Source organism: Rhinolophus ferrumequinum, chromosome 5, assembly GCF_004115265.2.
Source record: "Rhinolophus ferrumequinum isolate MPI-CBG mRhiFer1 chromosome 5, mRhiFer1_v1.p, whole genome shotgun sequence".
NCBI classification, from domain to species: Eukaryota; Metazoa; Chordata; class Mammalia; order Chiroptera; family Rhinolophidae; genus Rhinolophus; species Rhinolophus ferrumequinum.
This window is the reverse complement of record NC_046288.1, coordinates 87,722,344-87,748,864: the sequence shown is the minus strand read 5'-3', so window position 1 is coordinate 87,748,864 and position 26,521 is coordinate 87,722,344. Positions and strand designations below refer to the sequence as shown.

Sequence of the window (26,521 nt, the reverse complement as noted above, 5' to 3'; positions counted from 1 at the left end):
CGCCGGCGCCTCGCTTCCGCCGCGCCGGGCGGCTGCGCGTGCGCAGAGCCCTGGTCGCGCTCGCCGCCCGGAGGACTTCCGGCCGCCGAGCTCCGCGCTCCCGGCTCCCGGCTGCCGGCTGATCCGAGCCCCGACGCGCCGAAGAGTGTCCGCGGCGACTTCCGCCCAGGTAGTGCGGCTCCTGGCCCAGCTCCTGCCGACCTCGGCGGTCGTGTCTGCGGAGACTGCTTGTCAGGGTGTCCCGAGTAAATAAGCGCCGCGGTTGCCCGGGCGGAGCCTGCCCTGTGCGCGGCGGTTGGCGGGCCCGCGGGCAGCGCCTCCGCCCTGGGGCGCGAGGAGCGCGCGGGGTCACAGCCCTCGAGGAAGGTTTAGTTTTGCCTCGGTGACCGAAATTCCCTGCGACATTTAGTAAGATCGGTAGCACCGTGAACGTGTCTGGCTTGTCGGTTTGGTGAGGGGCCCACGTAGGTGTTAATTTTAAAGAACTGGTTGTCACTAAAAGACGGAGACTTAAATTTTAAAAATCCAGTTTTCCAGCTAGCTTCTGTAGACAAGATTGGACCCAGAATCCCGTGTGTCACCAATCACCTGGAGCTGTCCCCTCAAGTAATACAGTCACTCCCCTGACCGGCTTGGCTCATTTTTGTTACCTCCCTTGTCCATGTGGGCGTTTGAGGCTGCATCCGTGGCCTGTTTATTTGCAAACTGAAAAATGAGTCCAAAAGCCTCCATCGCCATCTTAACCTTCCCAGAATTCCAAGCTATTAAAAATCTCTTTCCAGACAGATAGCTACATGTGTTACCATCTTTAGAATAACAGGAGTTTAGTTTATACAGTGCTTTATTGCTTACGACATCCTTCTATGTAGTGGTTCATTTTAATGACCTTTGAGTATCTTGGAGAAGAAGACACAGTCTGCTTAATCCCCCACCCCTTTTTTTGATGAGAAAACAACAGTGTTGTTACTTGGCCAAGGTCAACTGGTGATAGGCTAGAATTCCACACAAGTCATATGGCTTTTCCAACTAGTGCATTTGTTCGGTAGATGGAGTACAAGGATGGGGAGCTCAGGATGGAGTACTGGCTGGAGACAGATATCAATGTCCTCAGCATGTAGACGGCACTTGACTCTAACAGCCAAAGAGCACCAATGAGAACAGCGTGGTTACAGAAAAGGCTTAGAGCCTTCGGACAGTAGACCAGCATGTAGAGAAGGAGCAGGGAGGAAACCAAGGGAGCATTGTGTCACGGAGCCAAGGAAAGAGGATGTTTCCAGGGACAGAAAGGCAAAGTGTCTACTTAATAGTCCAATGGAAGAGGAATGAGATGAGCCTTGGATGTAGCAACAAGGAGACTGTCGGTGATCTGGCCAAGAACAGTTGCGTTGCAGTGGTGGCATGGAAGCCGGGCGTCACCATACGCGGAAGGAGAAATAAAGAGGTGGTGATAATGCAAGAAGTTTGGCTGTGGAGAAGGAAGTGTGGGAGCTAGATTGATGATGTGGTATTGAGATGTTGTAAGAGTCTTGAGCAGCATGAAGTTGATGGAAGGGAGGCAGTAGAGAGAGGTTTGCTGGTATAGGAGAAGGGGGAGTAATGGGGTGAGGTCCCCTCGAAGATAGGAGGCAATGACCTGCAGAGCATGGGGGAGGCGTCCTTTACTTTGGACGTAGGAAAACTTTTCACTGTGAAAGGAGGAAAGGAAGATGGGTTGTAGTTGCAGGTAACTTCTTGTGTTTATGGGAATGAAAGTGAAAGAATTCTCTAATGGCTCCTATTTTCATTGTGAGTAAGGAAAAGAAAACACCTACTGAAAAAGAGAACGGAGATGAGAAAGCTAAGGTTTAAACAGTGTGGGAAAATCGGTAATAGTTTTGTGGAAAACTCACCTAGAAAGCATGATAAAGTTTGAGGGTTCATTTGAATTTGGAGGCCATGAATTTATCCTCATGTGACCTAGGATTGGGTGGCGCTTTCTAAGTAGTGTAATTACTTTGGAAGCCAGAATCTACTCAGACTTTTTATGTCATAAGTATTTATGGAGCACCTCTATATACTGGCACTGCCCTAGATGCCCTAGTTACACCATCTTGACCCAAATCGGTATCTCCAGGCCACATTTCTCTCCTGAACTCTTAGACATTTGTTCTGAGATATCTCACCTCATACATACATGCCTGAAACTGAATTTATGGTCTTCATCCCCAAATGTGTACCTCTGTAGTAGATTTCATAGCAAAGAATATTACCAGAAATTAAGAGAGGATCATTGCATAGTGATGAAGGGTTAAATTCATCAAAAAGTCATAAGTATCCTAAGCAGTCCCGCACCCAGTAATAAAGCTTTAAAATGTATGACACAAAACTAATGGAACTGCCAGGAGAGATAGAGACCCCACAGTTGCAGTTGGAGGTTTCAATACTCCTGTCTAAGTAAATGATAGAACAAGTACCCAGAAATCACCATCAATCAACTTGACCTAAAGACATCTATAGAACATTCTACACAATAACAGCAGAGGACACATTTTCAAGTGTAAACAACAGTTACCAAGATGGATCATGTTATGGGATATGAAACAAATAAGTTCCCTGACCACAAGGATAGGACGTTAGAAATCAACAGGTACCTGGAAAATCATCCAAATATTTGGAAACTGAATGACTCACTTTTGATCCATCACCTGTGGGTCAAAGGAGAAATCAAAGGGAAATCAGAAAGAAGTTTGAGTGAAAATAAAAATGCAACATTTCAAAATTTGTGGAATATGGCTAAAACACGATAGATCTCAAATCAGTAGCTTCAGCATTCATCTTAAAAAAGTAGGAAATTGAGGGACCGGCCCGGTGGCTCAGGCGGTTGGAGCTCCGTGCTCCTAACTCCAAAGGCTGCCAGTTCGATTCCCACATGGGCCATTGGGCTCTCGACCACAAGGTTGCCGGTTCAACTCCTCCATGGATGGTGGGCTCCACCCCCTGCAACTAAGATTGAACACGGCACCTTCAGCTGAGCTGATGCTGAGCTCCCAGATGGCCAGATGGCTCAGTTGGTTGGAGCGTGTCCTCTCAACCACAAGCTTGCCGGTTCGACTTCCGCAAGGGATGGTGGCTGTGCCCCCTGCAACTAGCAATGGCAACTGGACCTGGAGCTGACCTGCGCCCTCCACAAATAAGATTGAAAGGACAACAACTTGACTTGGAAAAAAGTCCTGGAAGTACACACAGTTCCCCAATAAAATCCTGTACCCCTTCCCCAATACAATCTTTTAAAAAAAAGTAGAAAATTGAGAGAATAAATTTTCATTGTTTTAAGTAAAAAAAAAAAAGTAGGGAAAAGAGCAAATGAAATCCAAAGGAAGTACAAAAATGTAATTTATAATAAAATAATAAGTGTAAATTATTAATACTTGCTCAACATAATAGTATTAGCAATGACAAATATCACAGTGGAAAGCAATGAAACAGCACAAAAACAATAAGAGAAAAACCAAAAGCTGATTCTTGGAGAAGATCAATAAAATAGAGAAATTTCTGGCCAAATTGAACAAGCAAAGACAAGACAAATTAACAATATCATAAATAAGAATGATGACATCATAGCTAAAAGGATAATCAGAGACCACAAGTAACTATGCCAATAAATTCAACAACTGAGAGACTGAAGGAACAAATTCCTTGAAAAACACTACAAAGCTCACTCGAGAAGCAATAGATAACCTAAATAGGTCTGTGTCTACTAAAGCATTGAATTTGTTGTTAAAAACATTTCCTCAAAGGAAGTTCCAGATCTAGATGTCTTCACTGGGAATTCCACCAAACATAAGGAGACAGTTATACCAATTCTAGACAGACACTTAAAATTGATTTCCCAGCACACTCTATAAGGACAGTGTTACTCTGCTAGCAAATTTGACAGATGTTACACAAAAAGAAAACTAATGGCTAATATTCCTCAGACATAGATACAAAAAAATTTTTAAATATTTTTTGGCAAATTGAATCCAACACTATCTAAATTTGGAATTTTGATAGGGATTACATTAAATCCATCGATCAATTTGTGAAGTATTGACATCTTAACAATACTGAGTCTTCCAGTCCATGAACAGAGGGTCTTTCCATTTATTTAGGTCTTTAATTAATCTCTTTCAACAAAGCTTTGTACTACCTTTGTTAAATTTGTTCTAAGTATTGATGTTATTATAAATGTAATTGTTTTCTTAAATTTATTCTCAGATTGATTATTTCCAGTGTATATAAATGCATTTGATTTTTGTGTAGTGATCTTATTTCCTGCAACCTTGCTGAACTCATGTGTTAGTTCTAACAGTTTTCTTGTGTGGATTCCTGAGGATATTCCATAAACAAAATCATGTATTTACAAAGAGAGATAGTTTTACTTCTTCTTTTCTAGTCTTTATGCCTTCTGTCGCATTTTCCTGCCTAATTGCGCTGGCTAGAATCTCCAGTACAGTGTCGAATAGCATTGGTTAGAGCGGACACCCTTCTCTTATCCCTGATCTTAGGGGGAAGTTTTCAGTCTTTGCCATTAAGTATGGCGTTAGCTGTGGGGTTTTATAGTAGATTCCCTTTATCAGCGTGAGGAAGTTCTGTTCCTAGTTTGTTGAATGTTTTTATCATTAAGAGGAGCAACCACACCTCCCCCGGGGCTGACGCCTTGTGGGCATGCGCACTGCGGCATATGACTGTTCCCTTGGCTCCGAGCGAAAGGGGCACCCCTTCCTGCCCAGCTCGTGTCCCTACACCCTGCCTCTTAACCGCTGACTTGCAGACCTGAGTGGCGTCTCGTCTTCACTGCACCCCTGGTTGCTGGTGACTCCAATCCCTTACAGGTTTATTCGCACTGTGTTCTTCCTGTTCAGAAATGGCCGATAACCCTCCGTGACTGGTTTTGGGTGCTGTCTGTCTGCTCTGTATCGTCATGGTGAGGGTTGGCACTCTGGGTGGCAGCTGCTGCATCTCAGTGACCCGCCTCCCTGTCCCAGTTCCTGCTGCTTTGCAGTGTCAGCAGTGTCCTCTGCAGGGGGAACGCAGGGCACCCTGTCCCTTCCGAGCTTCCTTCACCTCGGGAGGTCTGCCCCTGGTACCACCGTCCTGACGAACCCCCCCCGCCCTCTCGTCTGAGAGCCCTGGTCATGCTGCAGTCTGGACCCTGCTGCTCCTCTCAGGTGCCTGCCCCTCACGGACAGCATCCTGCTCTCCCCACGCCCTGTCAGACAACCTCGTCCTCCAACAGCGTTTGCTGGGAACCCAGCCCCTACCTCTAGCCTGTCCTTGACGTGCTGTGTCCACTGCCCACAGCACCTCCATGATGGTGCCCAGCTATCCGAATGGACACTCTGGTGGTCACTCACTTGCTTCAGTATACATCCACAGTTCCTGGGGCAGCCTAGGGCCCTGCAGTGGGGGGACTGCCCTGTGCAGCCGGGGCTCCCGTCATAGCTGGAGTCTTCCCAAGAGGCGCCAGAGCCACCCTTAGTGGCCTCTCACCTGTCTTCACAGACCCACCTCTGATACTCAGATGTGCAGGGAGCTCTGTGTTTGGGGCATTTTCTGGCTGTGTGCCTTGGCCCCAGGTGGCCCGGCTTCCCGGGTGGGCTGACATCCAGGACCCCGTTTGGCAGCACCCTCCTGTGGTGCGGGCAGGTGAACGGCCGGGATGGCAGCTGCCTTCCTACCCAGGGCTTGATTTCCCCAAAGAGTGCAGAGGCAGTGCAGCCCCCTTCAGAGAAATGGACGGCCACTCGCCCTGCACAGCTGAGATGCAGCGATGGAAGGATCGGGGAGGCTGGGTCTGGCCCCACAAGGCCTCTGGCACTCGGTCCTATAGGACATCCCATGTTTAGGATGAAAGCGTCTGACAGCACAGTGTCTGGTGTTGGACAAGGGTTTTGGGCCCCTTCCCTGGTGACACAGGTGTAGAGCACCCGCCGTATGTCCTATGTGCCTTCTCCTGTTTCTAGAGGGGAGCTGCGGCACAGAGCACATCTCCTAGGTCACGGCGCTCAGCAGTGACCTGGTGCTCTTCGTGGAGGCTGGACCGAGTGGCAGGGACTCTTCCCACCCTATGTCACCCCTGAAGCCAGCAGGGGCAGCCCCTGGGAGTACCCCGGCATGCTCAGAACTGTGCTTCTTCTCAGGCCCTACCATGTCCAGGCCCCGGACCCCCGAGCCAGCCCTGGACATGCAGGGAGACGCCCCCAGGGCCACGAGGAACGAGGACGATGCCGACAGGACTCAGCACTCGCATCGCATGCTCAACTTCAGCGACGCACTGCTGTCCATCATCGCCACCGTGATGGTCCGTGGGGCCGTGCAGCACCGCCCACCCTGCCCGGCCCCCACGGACCCCAGCCACACCCTCCCAGCAGACCCTGACCCTTCTCAGCGGCATCCTGGGCTCCCCAGCCCCTCAGGCAGCTGTGGGGGTGGGGGGAGTGGCGTTGGAGAAGCAGTTAGTGCCCACCCAGCCCAGGAAGTGGCCTCAGCCCCTTTTCTCTTTGTTCTCGCAGATCCTGCCGGTGACCCACACGGAGATCTCCCCGGAGCAGGTACTTGAGCACAGTCTGCAATGTCTGGGGTCAGGCTCAGGGTCCTCGAGCCCAAATCTGGGCTCTACTCAAGGCGCCGGGACGGGAGGGACAGCACTCAGACCCCAGCCCGGCCTGCGAACAGAGGCAGAGTCCTCGGGAGCCAAGGCAGGTGCAAGAGCCTGCCCGGGTCGGGTCCTGGTGTGCGGATTCCGCCGGCCCTGGAGCGTCCCTCGCAGCGGGTGCTCAGGGAGCAGCAGGCGGCCCGCCTGTCTGATCAGTGGGCCCGCAGCTGACGGCCTCCAGGGAGATGCCACACCTGGGCCCTCTGGACGCACAGGGACACGGGTGGTTTTTGTCACGGAGGTGAGTGAGAACGGTGTTCTGGAGCAGTTTCCATTGACAGCCAACTTGGAATATTTCTGTTTGTAAGTTAAATAGCAACAGAGCTGGACATGATTTCAGAAGTCATTTGAAAGTCCCCAGGGCCTCCTTGCGTGTAGAGGGGTGTCCTCGAGGCTGAGGCGTGGGTGGCCGTACCGGGCCTGCCAAGCCCGCGCACTGCGGTGGTCCGGTCCCTACCAGCACACGGAGCCCGGCTGTCAGTGGGGGCTGTAGGGCTGCTCAGAGTTAGCTTTTGCGTCTGGAAAGGTAACAGTGCTTCTCGTAGGGTTTTGCTGGGAATTCAGTAGGAATGCAAGGGGAACCTGGCGTGAACAGCCGGCGCCCAGCATGGCAACTGAGGGCCCAGTGCCGATTCCTCTGTTCTGGAGCCCCCAACAGAGGGACTCCGCTGGTCTCAGTAAAGCCCTGTCCCCACTGGGGGCCACCGGACACCTTGGAGTACAGCTGTGTGATGGTGACGCTTTTCTCTGTTCCAGCAATTTGACAAAAACATACAGAAACTTCTAGCAACCAGGATTGCTGTCTACCTGATGACGTTTCTCATCGTGACCGTGGCCTGGGCAGCACACACGAGGTACGGGGTCTGGCCGGGGCTTCCCCTCACTGCGTGAGCCAGTGGGTGCAGCCCACCTGGCTGGTGTCAGCACCACAGCGAACGACAAGACCCCGCTCAGGGTGTCGGGGTGTCGAGCAGCCCCTCTCTTCCAGGCTGAGCCCCTCCCCGCCCATCACCCAAGTGCTCGCTCCAAGCCTCTGCTTCCTCCTCTGCGCATGGCAACAGCAGGGCTGACCGCTCCAGGGGCAGTGAAAGGGGGCGACATGTTTGCAGGTCTGGCCAGGGCAGCCACCTCACGACGGCATAGGGAGGGCTCTGGGAGGGCTGTGAGCTGACAGCCCCTACCAGGGACTGGCCCTCTGCGCCCTGTACCAGTCATGGCGTGCCCGGCCCCCGTCAGTCCCAGGACCCTGGCCACGACGATGAGGCTCCAGGACCCAAGCTTCCTGTGAAGGAGGAAAAGCGTCCTTAGGATCTGAGAGAAACGGCCGCAGAGCTTCAAGGGACCCCTGAGCCCCCAAATGGGGCACCCAGGCATAGAGTGGGGATGGATGTGGGGTGTCTTGAAAAGGAGATGCTCTCTGGCGGGCGATGCTGGGTGCTCAGGAAAACCCAGGGGCTTCTGCTGGTACTTGCATTAAAAGTGTCTCAGCGTTTTCAGCACAGTGACTGTTCCTGGTGGGGACAGGCCCAGGGACAACTTTTCTCCACCTCCCTTGTCTGCAGAGCCGGGTGGGTCACAGCCACCCCTGTCCCATCCTGCTGATGGCCAGGCTCCCGTTACCAGCAGCAAGGACAGGCCCACGGAGCACCTGGTTTGTCTGCTGGTTCACAGAGGACACACCCTGCGGCTTTTGGGGCCCCCAGGGCCCTCGTGGCGGGGCTGGCATCTGTAGGGGACGTGGCCCCTTCCTCTGACTTTGGCAGAGTGCACTGCCGAGGCCACCGTTGGCCCCTGGCTGGACGCAGACCACCCAGGTGGGGGCACTGAGGCCTGCTGAGCCGTCCAGGAGAAGGCCATGTCCTCAGAGGCATCAGCGCCCTGGGGGGGCCCTGGAGGGGCTGGGTGAGGAGGGTGGGCCCTCAGAACAGGGTTTTTGTTTCTAGGTCCTGAACTGACCAGTGAGCTCTGCTCAGTTTTCGGTCGTGCCTTCCTGCAGGACCTAGAACCATCTCTGCCGAATAGACTATTCCAACCGGTTTAGTGTATGGATCCTTCCTGAAAGGATCTCTTTTAAAAATGGTCTTTGGACACAGGCCTGAAGAACAGATTCATTGTAGGTTGGAGCTTGTCCGTCACAGGGTTTCTGGTCTCCTGGGCAGCCAGGGGACGTCCCAGAGCACTGGAAAGGCCATCCAGTGACCCCTGAGGGTGTGTCTTCCCGGGGGCTCCACACAGGCCCCCCTCCGTGGCTACGGCTGCGGGAGCAGGGTCGGCCTGCCTCACAGCTACCAAGCGCTTCCATGTGTTAGTGGACTGGTTCTCTGTTCAGGGCAGCGGCTGTAAGTGACAAGGGGACATGTGGACACGTTAGCATGGCAGTTTCCCTGAGACTTACATTTTCTTTATGTTTCCAGCACTTTCCAACCTTCATACGCTGCATAGTATTTTAAATTCGGTTTAAAGGACATATTTTAACGGTGTTTTAAAGAGAAAATACTGGAAGATGTGTTTGATGCTATTAGGGCCATAGTTTATTGATGGCGTGTCTTCTCTTTCCCTTAAACCCTGTAGATTGTTCCAGGTTGTTGGGAAAATAGATGACACACTTGCGTTGCTCAACCTGGTGAGTTTTTCCTTTTGCTTCTTCGGAAATGATTCCATGTGTAACCCCGCCCTCCGTGGAGGAGTGAAAGGAAGCACTCGGCTCGGGTGGTGTCCTGTGCAGCCTCTGGGCGGGCGGGGGTGGGGCCCGGCCAGCCTGGACTGACCTGCCTGCCCCACTCCTGCCTCCCAGGCCTGCATGATGACCATCACCTTTCTCCCGTTCACGGTGAGTACTGGCGATTTCCTAGGCCTCACTGAGCAGCCCCTGGGGTCCGGCCCGCATTCTGCTAGGTTCTGGGGAGGGGCCCCCAAACCCAAGCTGCTCCCTCCTCAGAGGCTCAGACCCATGGGTGGTCCAGGGCCCGGACTCGCACTTGGGAGGAGGAGAGGAGGTTCGGGGGGCTGGCAGACCTGTCTGCCTGGGGCTGCAAGCTGGGTGGAGGAAGGGGCCTCCCAGGGCCAGTGCGGGCCCAGCCCCAGCATGGAGCCCCAATCCCGGAACTCTGTGGGAGCCGAGGCTGAGCGCACAGGGCCGCCCACCACAGCATTCGGGCCTGGGGACTTCTAGGAATCTGGTGACAGCTTTCAAGGCTTAAAGCATCTGAGGGAATTGCTCTCATGGGAGGAGACCCCAGGGCCCCGGCCGCCCGGCCCCACCTGAGACCGTTAAGCCTGCACACCCTGCTTTGTCTTTTCTTGGCTGCAGTTTTCCTTAATGGTGACCTTCCCCGAGGTGCCCCTGGGCATCCTCTTGTTCTGCCTGTGTGTGATCACCATTGGGGCCGTGCAGGTGGGATGCCCGGGCCTGCCCTCCCCTCCCCACATATGTGTCCTCCGGGGCACCGGAGCTCGGGTGGGATGTGGCTTGGTGGCTGCTGGGAGGGCCGTGCAGAGGGAGCTCTTCGTGGAGCGCCGGTCGCGGGCCGCAGCAGAGAACCTGGAGAGGCTGGGTACCCAGGCCTCGGTGCCCGTTGCCGAGGGGGTGCAGCGGGGCCACCCGGGTTCTTGGCGGGGTGGGGTGAAGCTGAGACCCACCCACTCTGCCCAGGAGCAGAGCAGGGCTCCTGTCCCCCCCGCACCCCGAGAAGGCGCTGCTGTGAGCCTCAGCACGCCCCCCCCAAGTGCTGCGCCCTAGGCTCTGTTCTCCCACAGGCGCTGATTGTGGTGTACGCGTTCCACTTCCCCCACCTCCTGAACCCCCAGATCGCGCGCTCCACCCACCGTGCCCTTTGTCGGCGGCACGTCCTGTACATCGTGCTCCGGGGCCCAGCGCTGTGCTTCGCAGCCGCCGGCTTCTCCCTGTTCTTCTACCCTGCGGTGAGTGGGGTTGGGAGGCGCCCAGAGGAGCCCTGTGTGTCGGCGGGTATCTGGTTTGTCACCCGCGGGACACTTTCAAGGTTTACATGTGCTGTGGCGTGTCGGTACCTCCTTCCTTTTCATTACCCAGTAATATCCCACTGCATGGATGCACCCCCTTTGCTTCCCACCATCCGCTCGCGGACACTCGGGCGGCTCCCACACTTTCTCTGTAGTGAGCAGTGCAGTTGTGAACACGGGTGTGCAAATCTCTCTTCGAGACCCTCTTGCACTCCCAAGTGTATGCCCAGAAGTGGATTGCGGGGTCACAGGAAGGTCTGTGTTTAGCTTCTGAGGGCCCCACATGGTCCCACAGCGGCCAGTGCTTTGCGTTCCCGCCGACAGCACAGGGCTCCCTTTCCCGCGTCCCGCCTGCACGTGTGTCTCTCTGCTCCTTTGAGTGGCCATCGTCCTGGGTGTGAGGGGCGTCCCCCTGTGGTTTTGGTGCCTCTCCTAGGTGGTTAGTGACATGAGCATCTCACAGCTTCTTGGCCATCATGACTCTTTTGAGAAATGTCTGCTCAGGGCCTCTCCCCGTTTTCAGTTGGCTGTGTAACCCTATTCCGGGTACTAGATCCTCATCACACACGTGCCTGGCAGGCATTTTCGCCCACTGAGCAGTCTGACCTCTCCGCGGTCATGTTCTTCAAAGCACAAAGGTGTTCACTTGATGAGGTGTAACTGCTGTGTCTCCGTTGCTCATGGTACCCTCAGGAGCGGAGCGCTGGGGGGACTCTTGGTTCTGCCCCTGACGTGTCATGTGTCTTGTGCAGTCGTACCTGCTGATGGCAACGGTCATTTTTCTCCCCTACGTGAACAAGGCCGCCAGCTGGTGCCGACAAAGGCTCGTGGGTGGGTGCCCAAACACCCGCGACGGCACGCGTCCCTGTGGGGTCCCCTCCCCTGGCCTGCATGCTCCCAGCCCCGTGGGGAAGAGGGCAGTGATGTCCATGCGGGCCCCACAGCCCCAAGGGCTTGGCCAGCTCCTCCTTCCTGCCATGTGCACAGGCCCCCAGGAGCCCCCAGCCCACAGCGTGGAGGTCTTCACTTTCGACCTGCAGGAGCCTCTTAGCAAGGAGCGGGTGGAGGCCTTCAGCGACGGGGTCTATGCCATCGTGGCCACACTCCTCATTTTGGACATCTGGTAAGAGGCCACGCTCAGGCCATCCCAGCCTCCTGGCACCACCCTCTCCCAGAGAAGGAACCCACCTGGGGCAGCGCTCCCAGCGTGCAGGGCGTCCTGTGCCAGCAGCCCCACCTCAGCACCTCAGGGGCAGGGGGCGCCGGCAGAGTGCACAGACCAGTGGGCAGGCGGGCCTCCTCCCGCCCCATTTCTCCCTGTACTGTTGCCCTCCACTCTCCCGATCCACCCCTTCAGGCTGCCACAGGTCTAATCTCGGTCGTCATGTTTTCACTTCTAAGCATTTTATCTGCTGCTTTTCAAGTTTCCCTCCCTTTTCAGTCTCCTGTTCCTTGGTCGTATCTCAGTACATTCTTATTTCGTTAAATATGTCAGTTAGAAACTCTGATTTTAGGTTCTATGTCTGACAGTGTAGTCTTGATTCTCCTTATTCTCTCCTGGTAGCTCTTTCCTACTGTAATTTGAATTTTAAAAATCAGGAGCAAGGATCCATGGGTACAGATCTCTGAGGCCTAGACCTAAGCTTCCGGAATGATCTCCCTTTGCTACCACCTGCAGCCAGGGCCATGCTAGCTTGGGTCCCTTCAGTGACTGGTGTGAGCACAGAGCAGCTGTGGTTGGGGGCCTGGGGAGGGGACGTTCTTCCACCCACCCTCCACCCTCCACCCAGAGGCATGGCCACCTGCCCTGCTGGCAACTGAGGACCTGGATGGGGCCCCCAGGCAGCACCCCTAGGCTGGCTCCTGCTCCCACCTTCAAGTCCTCGAGGTTCCGGCCCCCCCCCAATACATGTGCTGTGTCACATGGGGACAGTGTCTCAGGCCCCATCCCCCTCCCCCCACCCTCCCTGCAGAAGAGTTGCCACCCTGAGCCCCGGGCTGTGGGTTGCAGGGCAGTAGCCCCACGACCTCCAGGAAGGGGCCTCGACCAGCCTGAGCATGCCCCGAATAGTCAGTACCAAGGCCCAGGAATCTGAGATCTGCAGAGGCAGACCCCCAGGCCTGCGGGTCACCCCCCAAATGGACACGCGGCTGCAGGGTGCACGGACCTCACAAGCACCCGGCTATGGCGTCCGGTGGGTAGAGCTACCAGTTAGCAAAGGAAGTGAGGGTGCAGTTGAACTTGAACTGAGAGGTATGGCGCGTGGCTGTTTAGTGCACCGAGTGTGTGTGCAGACCCAGGATCGTGTAAGCGTAGTGTGCCCTGCCTGCAAGGCTCACCTGGAATCAGGTGAGCCTGGTCAGACCTGCGCCCCACGGAGGCTGCTGCAGGTGCTCTCTGTTCACACCCTCAGTGAGCACAACGTCCCGGATTCCAAGGAGGTGAAGGAGCGTTTCCACGGCAGCCTGCTGTTGGCGCTGAGCGAGACCGGGCCGCGCTTCCTGGCGTACTTCGGCTCCTTCGCCACGGTGGGGCTGCTCTGGTTTGCCCACCACTCACTCTTCCTGCACGTGCGCAAGGCCACGCAGTCCATGGGGCTGCTGAACACACTGTCGCTGGCCTTCGTGGGCGGCCTCCCGCTGGCCTACCAGCAGACCTCGGCCCTCGCCCGGCAGCCCCGCGACGAGCTGGAGAGCGTGCGCATCAGCTGTGCCATCATCTTCTTTGCCAGCGTCTTCCAGCTCGCGATGTGGACCGCGGCGCTGCTCCACGGCCCCGACACGCTGCAGCCGTCAGCGCGCTTCGGGGGCGAGGAGCACGCCTTCATGCTGGCCAAGCTCGCTCTGTATCCCTGCGCCAGCCTGCTGGCCTTCGCCTGCACCTGCTTCCTGAGTCGCTTCAGCGCAGCCATCTTCCATCTCACGCAAGTCGCCGTGCCCTTCATCTTCCTGCTGCTACGCCTGCTGGTGCGCCTGGCCCTGCGTGTGCTGCGGGCACTGCCGGGCCTGGCGAGGCCGGCCCCCTACCCCCAGGATGCTGCCGAGCGGGCCCCGCTGCTCCCTGCACCCTGCTAGCGCCCCAGCCTGAGTGCAGGATCACTGGGTGGCCGCCCTTTGGGGAGACTGTTCGCTGCACTTTCACAGACCCACAGGGACTCAGCTTTGTGCCACTGCACGGCCCCTCTCCTGCGCCACACTCGAGCAGTCCAGGGGTTCCAGGGATTGCTGAGGCCCAGCAGGAGTCCTCAGCCTTGTTCCTGGGAGCCACAACAAGCAGCGCAGCCCCTCCTGGGAGCCAGCCAAGCCCACCTGCCCACCCTCCCCACCCGCACAGCTCCCTGGGGGATGCTGGGCTGCAAATCCCCTCCCCCACGTATTGGCCTTATGCACAAAGGAGCGAGACATGGACAGCGACGCCCAGGCTGCATTTGTTGAAGATATAAGTTACGCAGGGTTCAGGAGGTGTGGCTACAGAAGAGGACACTGCAGGCCCACGGCCCCACCTGGGCACAGGACAGCTTCCCCCTAGGCACAGTTTACAGTAAGTCCTGCAGACCCGTCACCAGCAGGGACTGCAAAGCAGAGACTAATTACATCATGGGACAGGCACGAGGAGGCACATGACCGCCAAAGGCTGTCAGTGCAGTTGTCAGTGTGATTTTGGCAGAAGCTTGGGGGCACAGCTGGGTGGGCTGCGGCTGAGGGCAAAGGCCGCCAGGGTACCAGGGACCCAGCCCCACCAGACGGCACCAGCAGCAAGGGGACGGATGGTAGGGTGGGGCCCAGATTCCCCAGGTACACTGAATGTTTGCTCAGGGTCCACCTGGGGTCTGAGACAAGGCGTGGGGTGGCCTGCCCAGCAGCCACGTCCCCCATCACCAGGTGTCCCTGTGGGAAAGCACTGAGACTACGAAGTCCTGTCTGCTGAGTAGGCCTGGGGGCTGCAGTGTCAGTCGTTGGCCTTGGTGATTAAAGCTCGGTGATGAAAGCCGGCTCCTGCACACCTCACTCTACTGGACGCCCTTTGGGCCTGCAGGCTAGGCTTGCAGGGGTTTGCTTCTGGTCCCTTCCAGGCACGCTGTGCCCCACCCCCTCCAGCTGCCTCCTGGGCACTATACTCCATCTTCCAGATGGTGGCTAAGCCCACTGGCCTCAGGGCCCTCTGTAGTGCAGCCCTGTCACTCCCGGTGACAAAGCCAGGAGAGAAAGCAAACAGCAGGTGCCCACACCTAGTCCTCCGTGGTGACGTGAGACCAGAGGAGCTGATGGTGGGCGCCCCACATGTGCTGGGTACCCAGGGCCCATGGAGCCAGCTGCTCTGTACACACATCCCGGGGGACTGCCCAAGGGGCACCAATGAGGTCTGGTGCTACCAGCTTGAAGGGCTCAGGTGGCTGTGGTACAAAAGGAAGCATGCCTGTCCTCCATGATGGTGACCTGGGAGCAAGGGGATTGGCTCGCCAGAGCCCCCGCCCACCCTGTCACTGGTGCAAAGGTAGTGGTGTGGGGAGGAGTGCCCCGAGATGGGTCCTCAGGCAAGTCCATCCACTGCCAGCCGCTGCTGCAGGGTGGGCACACCCTATTCCGGGCCGTCCTCTACTTGGGGTCCCCCTCAGGGGCAGGCACCCCATCTGCTCGTGTATCCTTGGGGGTCCCGGCTTTCTTGGGCTTCTGCTTGGTCTTCCTGAGCATGTGGACCTGTCCCGGGACAGGAAAGGTCAGAGGGCTTGGTCACCATAGGCCAGAGTCCCCAGTGCCATCTCAGCCCATTTTACAGAGGGAGAAGGAGCAGGGGCCATGTGATTGCAGCTTGTGGGGCAGGTGCTCAAGCCTGCCACTGCCCGGCACTCACCCTCTGAGGCCCAGGGTGGCTCATCTCCATCGAGAGGCAGCTGCTCGGTACCAGACAGCCTCACCTGGGCCCCATGAGCCATCAGGGTCGGGGAAGACCCGGCCGCAGCAGGACCCACCGGACTCTCCTCACGACTCACCTTCGGGCTTGCGGCCGAGATGATCATGTGCCCGGGAGCCTGGACCCAGGGCTCACCGTCGACCTGCACAGGTGTGGGCTTGAGAAGGGTGACGCGGAAGTAGGAGCCTTGGGCAATGCGGATGCCGGAGCGCAGCCCCCCCTGGACCTGGCCCTGGTGGGGAGAGGGTGGGCTGGGCTCAGCAGGCAGCCAGGCCACGTGGACGGCCCTCCAGGCCCACCCACACTCACCATGTGCATGACGCCCGTCACCCCCACCACCTCCAGCAGCCCGTCGTCCATTCGTGGCTTCTCAAAGCGCGAGTCACTGTCGGAACCCCACAGGTCCGCGCCCGACCCCCAGCTGTACCAAGAGGGAGGGGTGCACAGCTAAGCCTGCAGGCTGCACAGGACCCAGGGTCCCGCCGAGGCCAGGCTTGGCCCCGGGAGCCCCCGCCCCGCACCTGGGGATGTTGATGAAGATGAGGCCCTCGATGCTGGGCAGCTCCACCTCCTGCTGCCCGACCTGCAGCCGGAGCTCCTTGTGTAGGCTGCGGGAGTGGCTCATCTTCTGCAGCCCGACCCGCACGTACACACCCTTGTTGTGGAACCTGCACAAGGGGGACACCTGTCACGAGGTGGGGCCCTCGCCGTGCCTAAGGCAGCCCTCCGGTTCCTGCTGGCGAGTCCCCAGGAAGCGCCGTCACCAGGGGGCAGCCCCTGCTCTGCCCAGGGCAGTCCCCAGCGACTTGATCCTCGGGCACCTGCTCGTAAACTTGCCGGGCTCCTCTTCTCGCGCCTGGTGGAAGTCCAGGCTTAGCTCTGCGTCGATGCCAATCCCACAGTAGTTGCTCATCTGTACTATCTGGGGACAAAAGGGATTCTCCCGTGGCCCCGTCAGCCCCCACCAGCTGCTGCCACTGCCCCGAGCTGGGTCCAGCCTCCTCGTCTCCAACCCCACTCCACCGCTGTTGTCAGAGCTGCCCTGTCCACTGACTGCCAGCGCCCAGGAGAAGGCAGCATGGCACATGGTGTAGGCGAGGCTTGGCCAGCCAGCCCTGGGCATGCATGTCACCTGGCCGACCATAAATGGGGTGGTAGTGTCACCTGCGCCAGGGTGTGGCTGGGACAAGGAGAAGTCCCTGGACGCATGTGGTAGGGTCACCTGCAGAAGACCCACTGCTGCCACACCCTCACCCCGGCACACCGGTACCTTAGGGGGCTCCATGTCGGCCAGGCCATTCTCCGCACTGCTGGCCTCGTGACCATCCAGCAGGATGGTCCAGCGGTCCATGAGCACAGCGTCAGCCTCGTCCACTGACACCAGCACGGAGAGTGGGTCCTCGCCACTGTAGCCTGCCCCCCAGCGTAGGACCCGGCCAAGGTCATTTCCTGGGACAGGTGAGGCGCAGGCTGATTCTCCACCCTTATCCCTCCACCCGAGGCCTCAAATGAAACTTGGGGCAGGAAGGTATAAAGCTCAAGGCCCCGTCTCCCAACTCGCTGGCTCAGCCCACCTGTGCCCAGGGGCAGGATGGCCACAGAAGGCTCCGGGCAGGCCAGATGGTACCGCATCTCCTCCAGGGCGGCCAGCACCCAGCCCACGGTGCCGTCCCCACCACACACCAACACCCGGAAGCAGGGCACCTGGGAGAACACGTGGAACCTGGTGATAGGGAGACAGGAGCTGTCCTGCCACCAGCCTCAGCCACCCAGGTATGCAGTGAGCGGGGCGGTAGTTGAGACCTGGCTGCAGAATGGGACTGCAGTTCATCCCCCAGGCAAGACAAGCCTTGAGGGTTCTGTCACCGAACCCAACCTGTTCCCATCGGCCCCTCCCAGGGCCTGGCAGGCAGTGGGGTTCCCAGCAGACTCACCCAGGAAGAGGCCCCCCGTTGGTCAGCTCAAAGACCTGGTGAGGGTTTAGCAGCTTCCGGAAACTGCAGAGTAGGTCACGGCCCTTGAGGCCTCCACTCTTCGGGTTCACAAACACGAGGAGGGGGCGGCAGTCTGGGGGCAGCTTGGTGTGCTGCCAGATGGGGGGGGCTGAGTTAGGGCAGGTATCTCCCCCACCATACTGGCTCCCGACTGAGCCTACCTGGGGCAGCCCCCTCCCAAGGAAGGTACACGAGGCCCAGGGGGCCCACATGGCCATCCCTGGCTCACCACTGACCAATGGGGGCACCCCCAGGCAGAGGGGGCACCCAGAGGCCACTGGCCAGTGGGGCCAATGTGAGGCTGGCCAGCCTGCAGCTGAGTACACAGGCCGAGCCTCACCCTGACACACATCCTGACACCACATACCACTGACCGGTGAGGCCACAAGCCCAGGCTGGAAGCCCATGTGGGACCCCATCTGCATCTCGGGGGGCCACCTGTGCACAGCCTGGGAGGACGCAGCTGCCAGGGCCCCCGGCTACCCACATGGCTGCTACACACTTTCCCTCAGGCTCAGGACAAAGCCCATCCCCCCAACTTCCAAAACACAGTGCCCAGGAGACTGGGTAGGGGGCTTGGGTCCCCACAATGGTGAGGACGGGGGGACTGGGTCCCTACAGGTGAGGATGGAGGTGCTAGGGTCCCTACAATGATAAAGACGAGGACAAGGGTGCCCACAATGGTGAATATGGGGGTCCCTACAATGACAAGGAAGGGGGGCTGAGGTCCCCATGATTGGGGTGCTGGTTGACAGGAGACATACAGGCCAGGCTCAGACACACTGGCCATGGCACAAGGCCAAGGCCACACTTGGAGTGACTGACCTACTGGGTAGAGCTACCTGCAGGTACTACCTACTTGCTCACCCCAAGGCAGGCAGCTGCCAAGAATGAGACAGGGCGTGTTGGCCTCGCCTGCCTGGCTCTGCCTACAGGGCCGGTTGACAGGACCCTGACCTGCAGGACTATGTCCCCTGGTTGGCCACTCTGTCCTCAGCCAGCTCAGGGTGGGGAAGGGGCAGCTGGGACCTGCAGGTGTCCACCCAGTCACAGCCCCTGCACTCATTCTGTAATTCTGCTTCCCCTGGACAGGGTCAGGGGTCAGGGACAGAGCAGCCATGGACACCTGGGGGGAACCCTTGGGGGCCTGCAGGGCTGAGGACCAGAGACTGCTGGGAAGGCACAGAGCAAAGAACTGGCTCCAGGGCTCATGCCCTGACCCGAGCTGTGTCCATGGCGATCAGGCAGTGCCACCTACTGGCCAGAGGCCTGCTGGGTAAGGGGACTGGAGCCAGGCCCAGTGACCTCAGAGAAGGTGAGGGCCTGGCAGGAAGTCCGGATGGTTCCCTGCCTGTCAGCCTCCGTGCAGGCCCCTCACTTGTTCAACAAACCAGCCATGGAAGCCACCTCTCCCTAGACCCCAGTGACCACTCACCAGCACATCCGGGAGCACCAGGGCGGTCAGTGGCCGGCCATGCACAGCCGTGTCCCTGACTAGCATGTACAGCCGCTCAGCCTCTGCAAAGCAGGCCACGTCCAGCACCACAGCACCTGTGGCAGGTGGGCCGTGAGTTCAGGCGGTGGCCAGCTTCAGGTCAGCCTGTCTAAAGGTGTTCTCACAGTCTGGGACCCCCACCCCTGGGGGAGCCTTCAAGGATGGCTGGACTCAGACATAAGACATGGTGAGTGGACGTGAGCAAGGCCACCAGGAGGCAGGATGGGAGCAGCTGGGCGCACCCTCGCTCCCTGGCCTGCTGAGCCCCAGGGACCCACAGAAGGGACGTGGCCCATGGTGCTGCTTCCCACTTCCAGGTTCATCTCAAGTTTTCTGTGACACGGATGTGAACCCGGGGGCAACGGGCAACACTCTCTGTGCCTCAGTCATGTTTTAGCCAAAGCATTACAGCTGTGAGCAGGAAACAAAACCACATTTCCCTCACGTGTGGTTCCCTGAGAGAAAGGTCAAATCTAAACAGGTGACATTTAACTCGGAAGCAAGAAGGGCAGGCTCTTCCATCGAACTCTAGTGAGTGACCTTTGACCAAACCCGACCGGCCATGGGGGCAGCTCACCTTGCGAGGAGTAGATGTGGCTGAGGGACACCAGGCCAGCTGCAAGACAGGATACGGTCAGGGGAGGAGCAGGAAGGCGCAGTGCAGAGGGCCCTGCCCCCTGGGCACTTCGCTCTTCACAGGGGCTTCTTCACACCACCCGGCAGGGGCAGCCACCCCAGGAGTGCCCAAGCCCCGACTCCAGGCACAGCAGGAGGCTCAGAAGCCCGTCAGAGGCGGTGTCCCAGTCTGGGCCCCAGAGGTGAGGAGAGACCCACTGGGTGGGGAACCAGCTGGACAAAGGCTGCGACCGTGGTAGGAAGTGGCAGGAGGACCTGGCCTCGCCCAGCAGCCCCACAGCCTGCTCGCAGGACTCCTGCCCCACCCTGGTAGCCAGCAGCCAGTAGCCCCAGGCCAGCACAGGTGGTCACACCTTTGGTGGCCACAGCCTCCTCCAGGAGGTTGCCATACTCCTGGGGAGACAGACCAGGAGGCAGGCCACCAACAAACAGAGAGACGCGTGGGACCACAGCCCTGCTCTCAGCCACGTAGAAGCGCGTCTGACTCATCTGCCGCAGGGATGTCTGTGGAAGGGGAGGGGTGGCGCTGAGCACAGCAGGGGGGAGCACCCCAGTGCCAGGCCCCTCCACTTGTATCCGGAAAGGGACCTTGGGAAAATCCCAGGCTGAACTACACCAGCTGGAGGATGGAAGACACAGGGAGCTCAGGGGGCCTGTGCTCAAATCCCAACCTTCCAGTAACAGGAGACCTATTATGAAGCGAACAGACCAGCCAGGGCCCAGATGGGGAGGCAGTGCCGGCCAGGAGGGTCAACTACCCACCAAGGGGACATGGGGACCCTCTATGACGCAGAGGCCAGCAGCCCCTCGGGGGCAGTGTCCACACACACTGACCTTCCGGATGTCTTGGAGCCGGTCGAGCAAAAGCTCCTCCTCGGCCAGTACTGTCCGCTGGACTGCGGGGTGAGAGGGGCTGCCGTGAGCACCAGGCACCGTGCCCACCTCTGCAGATAGCTGCCTGAGACGCAGGGCGCCCAGGGGCAGACAGCTCAGGGCATCCTGCGTGCCGCCCACTCACCTTGCCTGCTGCCCATGAGCACCTCCACCAGCTGGAAGCTCTCAGGACCCTCGGCCTGTGGGGGGCAGAGTTGGGGTTATGAGGCTGGAACCAGCGCCCACCTCCCACGTGGGGCATCCACACCAGGGCCGGGACGGCGGCCTGGCCCCCTGGGCTGTCCAGGACCACGGCAGGCCCAGTACACACCTGGCGACCGAGCAGTGGGAGCACCTCCAGGACCACAGTCCGCGCAGTGCTCTGTGGGGTCACACGGAGGGACACGTAGGCCACACCCACCCTGCAGGGGACAAGCTCAGGAGCTCGGGCCACACAGCCCCACCCCTCCTGACCCTGCAGGCAGACCCTATGCTGGGGCCTGTGTCTCACTTGAGCCAGGCAGGGTAGATCTTCAGGACCTCCTCCGGTCGGGGCAGAGCTCGGATGGTCCAGGCCTCAGGACTGGCCTCTCGGGCGCCGGGGCCCCGGCTGCCCTCCTCCTCCAAAGTCCCACCACTCCGTGCCTTTCCCTGGCCCCCCGGGTCACCAGTCTGTACAGTTGAGGGGAGCGCCTGCAGCTCGAAGTCTCGGGGGTCCTCCGTGATGTAGAAGGCCCGCAGTGCGGCCTCCTGCGGGATGGGGCCAGGTGCGGATGGATGTGGGCCGTGCTGGGTGCGCCCTGTCCCCACCCCGTGCGTGCTCCATCGTACCAGCACCTCCTCGCTCCTGGCCAGGCGCGGGACGCTGATGACACGAAAGTGATTTCGCTGCACAGCGTCGCTGCCATCAAAGATCTTCAGGGTCTGCTTGCCTGGACCAGAGTGAGGTGGGTGTTAATCCAGGGCAGGGGGGAGGGCGGGGTGGGGGTGAGGTGGGGGACCGGCCAGGGCTAAGAGGCACATACCGGATTCGGACGCAAGCACGTCTTTGGCAGGGCCGGTGGCGGGGGCGCTTCCGTCCACGCTCTCGTCCCCTTCGCCTGTAGTAGGGCACAGCGAGCCTCACTCCGGGCCTGGCCCCCACCCCGGCGCCCCTTCTGGGTCCCCCACCCTGCACTTACCTGGCTCACTCTCAGAGATGCGGAAGCAGTGCATCTTGCTGAAGTTGCGGGACAACAGGCGCACGCAAGCGGGGGGCAGGATCATGGTGCGCAGGCGCCCAAAAGTGCACTCGGGGGCGAGCGCCGCGCAGCAGACTGAGTGGGCCTGGGGGAGTAAGGCCTTGAGCCTGGGGCCTTTGGGCGGGACAGGGCCGGCCCTCCGTGACTCTGCCGGGCCCACGCAGGACTGACGGCTCCCACGCGGCCTAGACTGCGCAACCCCCCCAACCAGAGGGAGCCCCGACTCTCTTCTGTACAATGGGGATCCATACCCCGAAAGAGCAGGATACAGAACGGCTCTGACAGAAAGGAGACGCCCCCGAGGCCCCGCCCCCAGGCCCTCCACCCACCCCGCCCTCCGCCCCCAAGACCCCGCCTTCCGCCCCCAAGACCCCGCCCCGCCCCACCTGGATGCCGCACCACTCGCAGCGCAGGCCAGCGAGCACATCTGAGGAGCCGCACGCCTTCCTGCAGACCTCGCAGCGCGCGCTGGAAGGCAGGTTCCCCTCCCGCCAGTGGTGGTGATGCGTGTCCTGTGAAGGGGCCGTCAGCAGGCTCGACCCGGCCCCCTCGGGCCCCTCTCCCCTCCCCAGCCTCAGGCTCCTGCTCACTCACGTGGTCCCGGTGCCCGTCCTGGTGGCACTGGCGGCAGTCGCTGCAGGCGAAGGGCACACAGTCGGGGTGAACGTGCAGCTCACACACTGGGGGGCGGTCAGGGTTAGGGGCCTCTTGCCGCACCCATGGCCCCCGCCCCCTTCGCGCCGGCAGAGATGCCCGGCCTGAGTTCCGCCCTCGCCTCGCTGTCTTTAACCTTCCTGTGCCCAACGTGAGGCGAGGACAGCCCCCTAACTCTCCGCATTTCTCCCTGCCCGGCCCACGTCAACACGCAGCCAGCACCCCTGCACCAGCCGCCCTGCCCAGGCAGCTCTAGAATCCAAAACCCTCCCGCCCACCACCCCTCACCAGCAGCCTAGCCGCGCACGGCTGGGCCACTCTGTGCAGCAGAGACTGGGACCATGGGTGGGTGGTACCTTCACAGCGGAGCGCGGGTGCCTCCAGGCCCTTGCGGCACACGGCGCAGAACTTGCGCTTGTAGAGCCCCCGGGGTCCAAAGCAATGGGCTACAGGTACCTGGCGGGAGTAGGGCACCTCAGCCCGGGGCCCACCGCCCGCGCCCCCACCCCCAATCCTGGTGCCCATCTAGTCCTCCACAACCCAGGGAGCACTCACCACCTGCCTGACAGCTGCAGTCCCCCCAAATCCTCCTGAGCACTACTCACTGTGCTGGGACTGCCCCACACGGGTACCCCCGACTCTGTGCAGGACCCACACTGCCCCGCCCCCTACATGATCTCAGGCAGCCGCTTCTGCCCCGACACCCCTGCTGGTCCTTCCCCAGGCCTGCCCCAGATGCACTGCCCAAGAAGCCCAGGCACTGACCACTTCCCCCAGGTCTGTTCCCCTGTGGTACATTTGGGACAACCCAGATGAAGCACAGATGCAGGGGGCCCACCAATAAGCAGCAGGGACAGTGCTGGGGATCCCGGAGGAAACAGGTGAGAACCAGCAGGAAGTGAGGCCCCCCTGCTGCTCTGGGAGGGGCTCACAGGCAGGGATGCCCAGCTCAGCTCCCAGGACCCAGCTGGGCACGAAGGAACACTCCCTCCCAAGCCAGCCGCAGGCCGGCCACCAGCCTGTCCCCGCCCCTCGGCCCCTCCCGGCAGTGTAGCAGCCCACACGCTGTACGCACGCGGACCAGACTGGGTGCCACGCTGGGACAAGGGGTCTTCACGTGCTTCAGGCACTTCTCATGGGACATGAAGTTGCACACTGTGGGAAGGAGAGCCACGTGAGTTGGCCCCTGTCCCACTCTGGAATCAAGAGACCCAAGATTGGCATGCAGACAGGAGGCCACCAAGGGCCATGGTGGCCACCAGCATTCTGCCAGGGCAGAGTGCCCACCCCAGTGGGCCCACTCTGCCAGAGCTGATGGGGTACAATTCCTGCACAGATGCAGCCCCCCCCCAGTCCATCCCACTGTGGGAGTGACAGGGAGAGTGGTTCCTGCCACCCCCACAGTCATGGGGAGAGAGGGAGGCCACAGCGACCGCCTCCCCTTCAGAAGTACCAGGGGACACCCTGACCCTTTGCCTCACAGCACCCCTGGTCCCGAGAAAGCCCAGAGCAGAGGGAGAGGGCAGGGGCCTGCTGGCTCTGACCATCCTGGATGACATGGCTGGTGTCCTTAGAGGGCCTCTGCCCCCGCATGCAGCTCTCCTTTAGGTCTCTGCGAGGGGCAGGCGAGTGGATGGGCATCTCTGCGCATCCCCACAGAGGGCCTCGCCACGGATGCCTTCCCCCACTCCCCCACAGCTGCATACACCCCAATCTCCCCTCCCACTGCCTGCTGACACCCAGAGCCAGTCTGATGGGCCAGGACCCCGCTGAGACAGGCAGGCCAACTGGCCCAGTGAGGGTTGCATCTGTCCTGCCCAGAGCAGTGGGCAGTCCAGAGGCCCCAAGGCCGTGTGCACTGTCCTGAGGTCCACTGTCGTGGGGAGGCCCACCGAGATGAAAGGTCAACTGGGAGACAGACCCAAAGATGGAGAGCAGTGGGGAGACCTCGAGAAGGAGCGGCCGGAGCAGCCTCATGTGGCACATGCAACAGGGGTGGCTCCAGTGAGGACAGGGGGCCTGGGGGTCCCCACTGGGGTGGGTCGGGATGGACAAGCTGCAGGGGGGCAACTCTACAACACAGCCTTGGGTAAAATTGTGCGTGTGGGGTCTCGAGGAAGCCCCATCCCACACAGTCCCTAGAACGAGGTAGACAAGCTCCTCCACGGGCTGGCAAGAGCAGCCCTGAGGCCATGTTCAGAGAAAACTCCAGAAGCAGACTGGCGTCAGATGGGTGAAGTGGGAACACAGAGGACGAATGAGCACTGCCCCCCCACCCCAGCTTCCCCTCCAGGACACCCAGCCCAGCTCTACCACAGAAGAAGGCAGCAGCTGTGGGCAGGCGGCACCCAGCTTCCTCCTCTGGCCCGATCACCCCACAACACACATCCTGGGTGCTCCCTGATGGGGGCCGGGGGGGGGAGTCTTTTTCCCACAGCCTTGTCAGACTCTGCTGCTTGCTGACATTACCAGCCTGTTTTCCACGAGGTGGGGAGAATAGCCATACTGCATGCCCAGTGAAGGCCTCCCATCACCCCCAAGCCTAGCCTCCTTCCTGAGCTGCTGCGTCCAGCTAGGCGGAGGGTCCTTGAGCCCTTCAGACCTGGAGCCCTGCCTTCAGCACCTCTCACTTGTTCAAAGGGCCTCAGACTGGAGCCGACGGCCCACACAAGCACACCTCCCAGCTTAGGTGAGACTACTGGCACTCCCAGGGGTTAGGCAAGGCAGTGCAACAATTCCGATATGACAGAGGAACCAGAGGTAACCACTCCATGCCAGCTAGCCAGGCCACCTGGTGCGGCCCTGGGGGGTCAGAACAACCATGCCATTTACCCTGACAGAGGCATCCTGTGTGAGGTGCCGAGCCTCTACAGACCACAGATTGAGTTGTCCCTCTCCCCCCAGAGCCAAAGGCCTGTCTTCCTGAGAAGTGCAAGGGCTCTCCACCCTACTACCCTCCACGATCCTGGGCAGCTTCGTCCCCAGGGCCAGCCCACCTGCCCTGCAAAAGGGAGCAGGATTAGAAGAGGGCGGACCCTGGAAGCACTTGCACTGGAGGAAGGAGGGCCTTCTCGCCCCGCCAGGCCGGCTTGGCAGCTGGGTGGGAGCCCTGTTGGGGCACGCTGAGCTTGGGATGGCAGGCCCCAGGTGGGCTGTCCCAGAGCCTGAGTAAGGGCAGTGCTAGCACCCGTCCCCTGTGGGCAGCAGAGTGCACCCAGGGCAACAATAGACCAGCACCAGAGCACAGGAGCCAGTGGCCAGGCTGGTCCTGCCCAGCCACACTGCTGCCCTTTGCTGCCCCAGCCTCTGGGGGTGAGGAGCCCAGAGGAGTAGTCCGACTGTTCGGGGTGGGCTGACCTCATTCTCCAGTCACTGCACCTGCCCCCTCTCTCACGCTGCCCCTCCTTCGTCCGTCCCCCACAGGATCCCCACCCGGGTGAGAAAGCCCAGGCAGACCTGGGAGAGGGGCCGCGACCACCTGACGCCCCCAAAACCCTGGCAGAGCCGGCCCTCGTCACCTCCATGGGGAGATTCTAGCCGCACACTCCTGCCCCAAGGGGCAAGGGATTCTCCTGGGAAAGCCATTGCTGGGAGTGCAGAGGCCAGAGGTGAGGCGCCCGTCTGGGCCAGGGGCTGCGGTCTGCAATGGGGTCGCGCGCGCTCACCGTCGCAGAGAAAGCCGGCCAGCCCCCAGATGAAGTCGGAGCAGAGGTGGCAGAAGGTGGGCTTGGTGAGCGTCACTTTCCGGAAGCTGTGGCCCAGCGCGGCGGAGCCAGGGGTCCTGCCGCCCGCCCGCTCTGGCCCTGACCCCGGCCCGGACCCTGGCCCGGGCCCCGGCCCCGGCCGCGCGCGGCCTCTGCTCCCCAGATCGGGGCTGGAGGCCGGGCTGCCCCAGAGCGGCGAGCCGCCGCCGAGCCAGGAACGGGTCCCGGGCTCGCCGGCCGCCTCCATCCCCGGCCCGGGGGGCCCGAGCCCCGGCGGCAGACGAGAGCCGGGTCCCCGCAGCAGGCGAGAGTATCCGTGGTCTTAACTATCCCCCGCCGCCTGAGCCGGGCTTCC

At 59.9% G+C, this 26,521-nt stretch overlaps 2 protein-coding genes across 5 annotated transcripts; one reads left to right on the top strand and one right to left on the bottom strand.

Moving 5' to 3' along the window:
* Nucleotides 1-17: 17 nt before the first annotated feature.
* TMEM175 (transmembrane protein 175) lies at nucleotides 18-14,650 on the top strand. 3 transcript variants are annotated; one of them, XM_033106616.1, is made up of 11 exons: nucleotides 18-169; nucleotides 6,162-6,322; nucleotides 6,534-6,572; nucleotides 7,433-7,530; nucleotides 9,248-9,299; nucleotides 9,471-9,506; nucleotides 9,987-10,070; nucleotides 10,484-10,597; nucleotides 11,410-11,488; nucleotides 11,645-11,780; nucleotides 13,072-14,650. In XM_033106616.1, exons 2-11 carry the CDS (start codon nucleotides 6,170-6,172, stop codon nucleotides 13,730-13,732), a joined length of 1,452 nt encoding a protein of 483 aa, XP_032962507.1. In that variant the 5' UTR covers nucleotides 18-169; nucleotides 6,162-6,169; the 3' UTR covers nucleotides 13,733-14,650. The 3 variants fall into 3 exon arrangements, with proteins under 3 accessions (XP_032962507.1, XP_032962508.1, XP_032962506.1); XM_033106615.1 differs by having other exon boundaries at nucleotides 19-169; nucleotides 10,433-10,597; XM_033106617.1 differs by lacking the exon at nucleotides 9,987-10,070 and having other exon boundaries at nucleotides 10,433-10,597.
* On the bottom strand, nucleotides 14,081-26,521 carry DGKQ (diacylglycerol kinase theta). 2 transcript variants are annotated; one of them, XM_033106614.1, is made up of 23 exons: nucleotides 26,128-26,521; nucleotides 23,544-23,617; nucleotides 22,819-22,918; nucleotides 22,403-22,488; nucleotides 22,195-22,320; nucleotides 21,749-21,893; nucleotides 21,593-21,667; nucleotides 21,399-21,499; nucleotides 21,079-21,317; nucleotides 20,899-20,989; nucleotides 20,713-20,767; nucleotides 20,529-20,590; nucleotides 20,048-20,198; nucleotides 19,636-19,674; nucleotides 18,999-19,114; nucleotides 17,504-17,655; nucleotides 17,144-17,292; nucleotides 16,840-17,018; nucleotides 16,391-16,491; nucleotides 16,091-16,237; nucleotides 15,879-15,990; nucleotides 15,649-15,801; nucleotides 14,081-15,355 (listed from the first exon to the last, which is right to left on the bottom strand). In XM_033106614.1, the coding sequence occupies exons 1-23, from the start codon at nucleotides 26,411-26,413 to the stop codon at nucleotides 15,254-15,256; spliced, it is 2,841 nt and encodes a 946-aa protein (XP_032962505.1). In that variant the 5' UTR covers nucleotides 26,414-26,521; the 3' UTR covers nucleotides 14,081-15,253. The 2 variants fall into 2 exon arrangements, with proteins under 2 accessions (XP_032962505.1, XP_032962504.1); XM_033106613.1 differs by having other exon boundaries at nucleotides 23,538-23,617; nucleotides 26,128-26,520.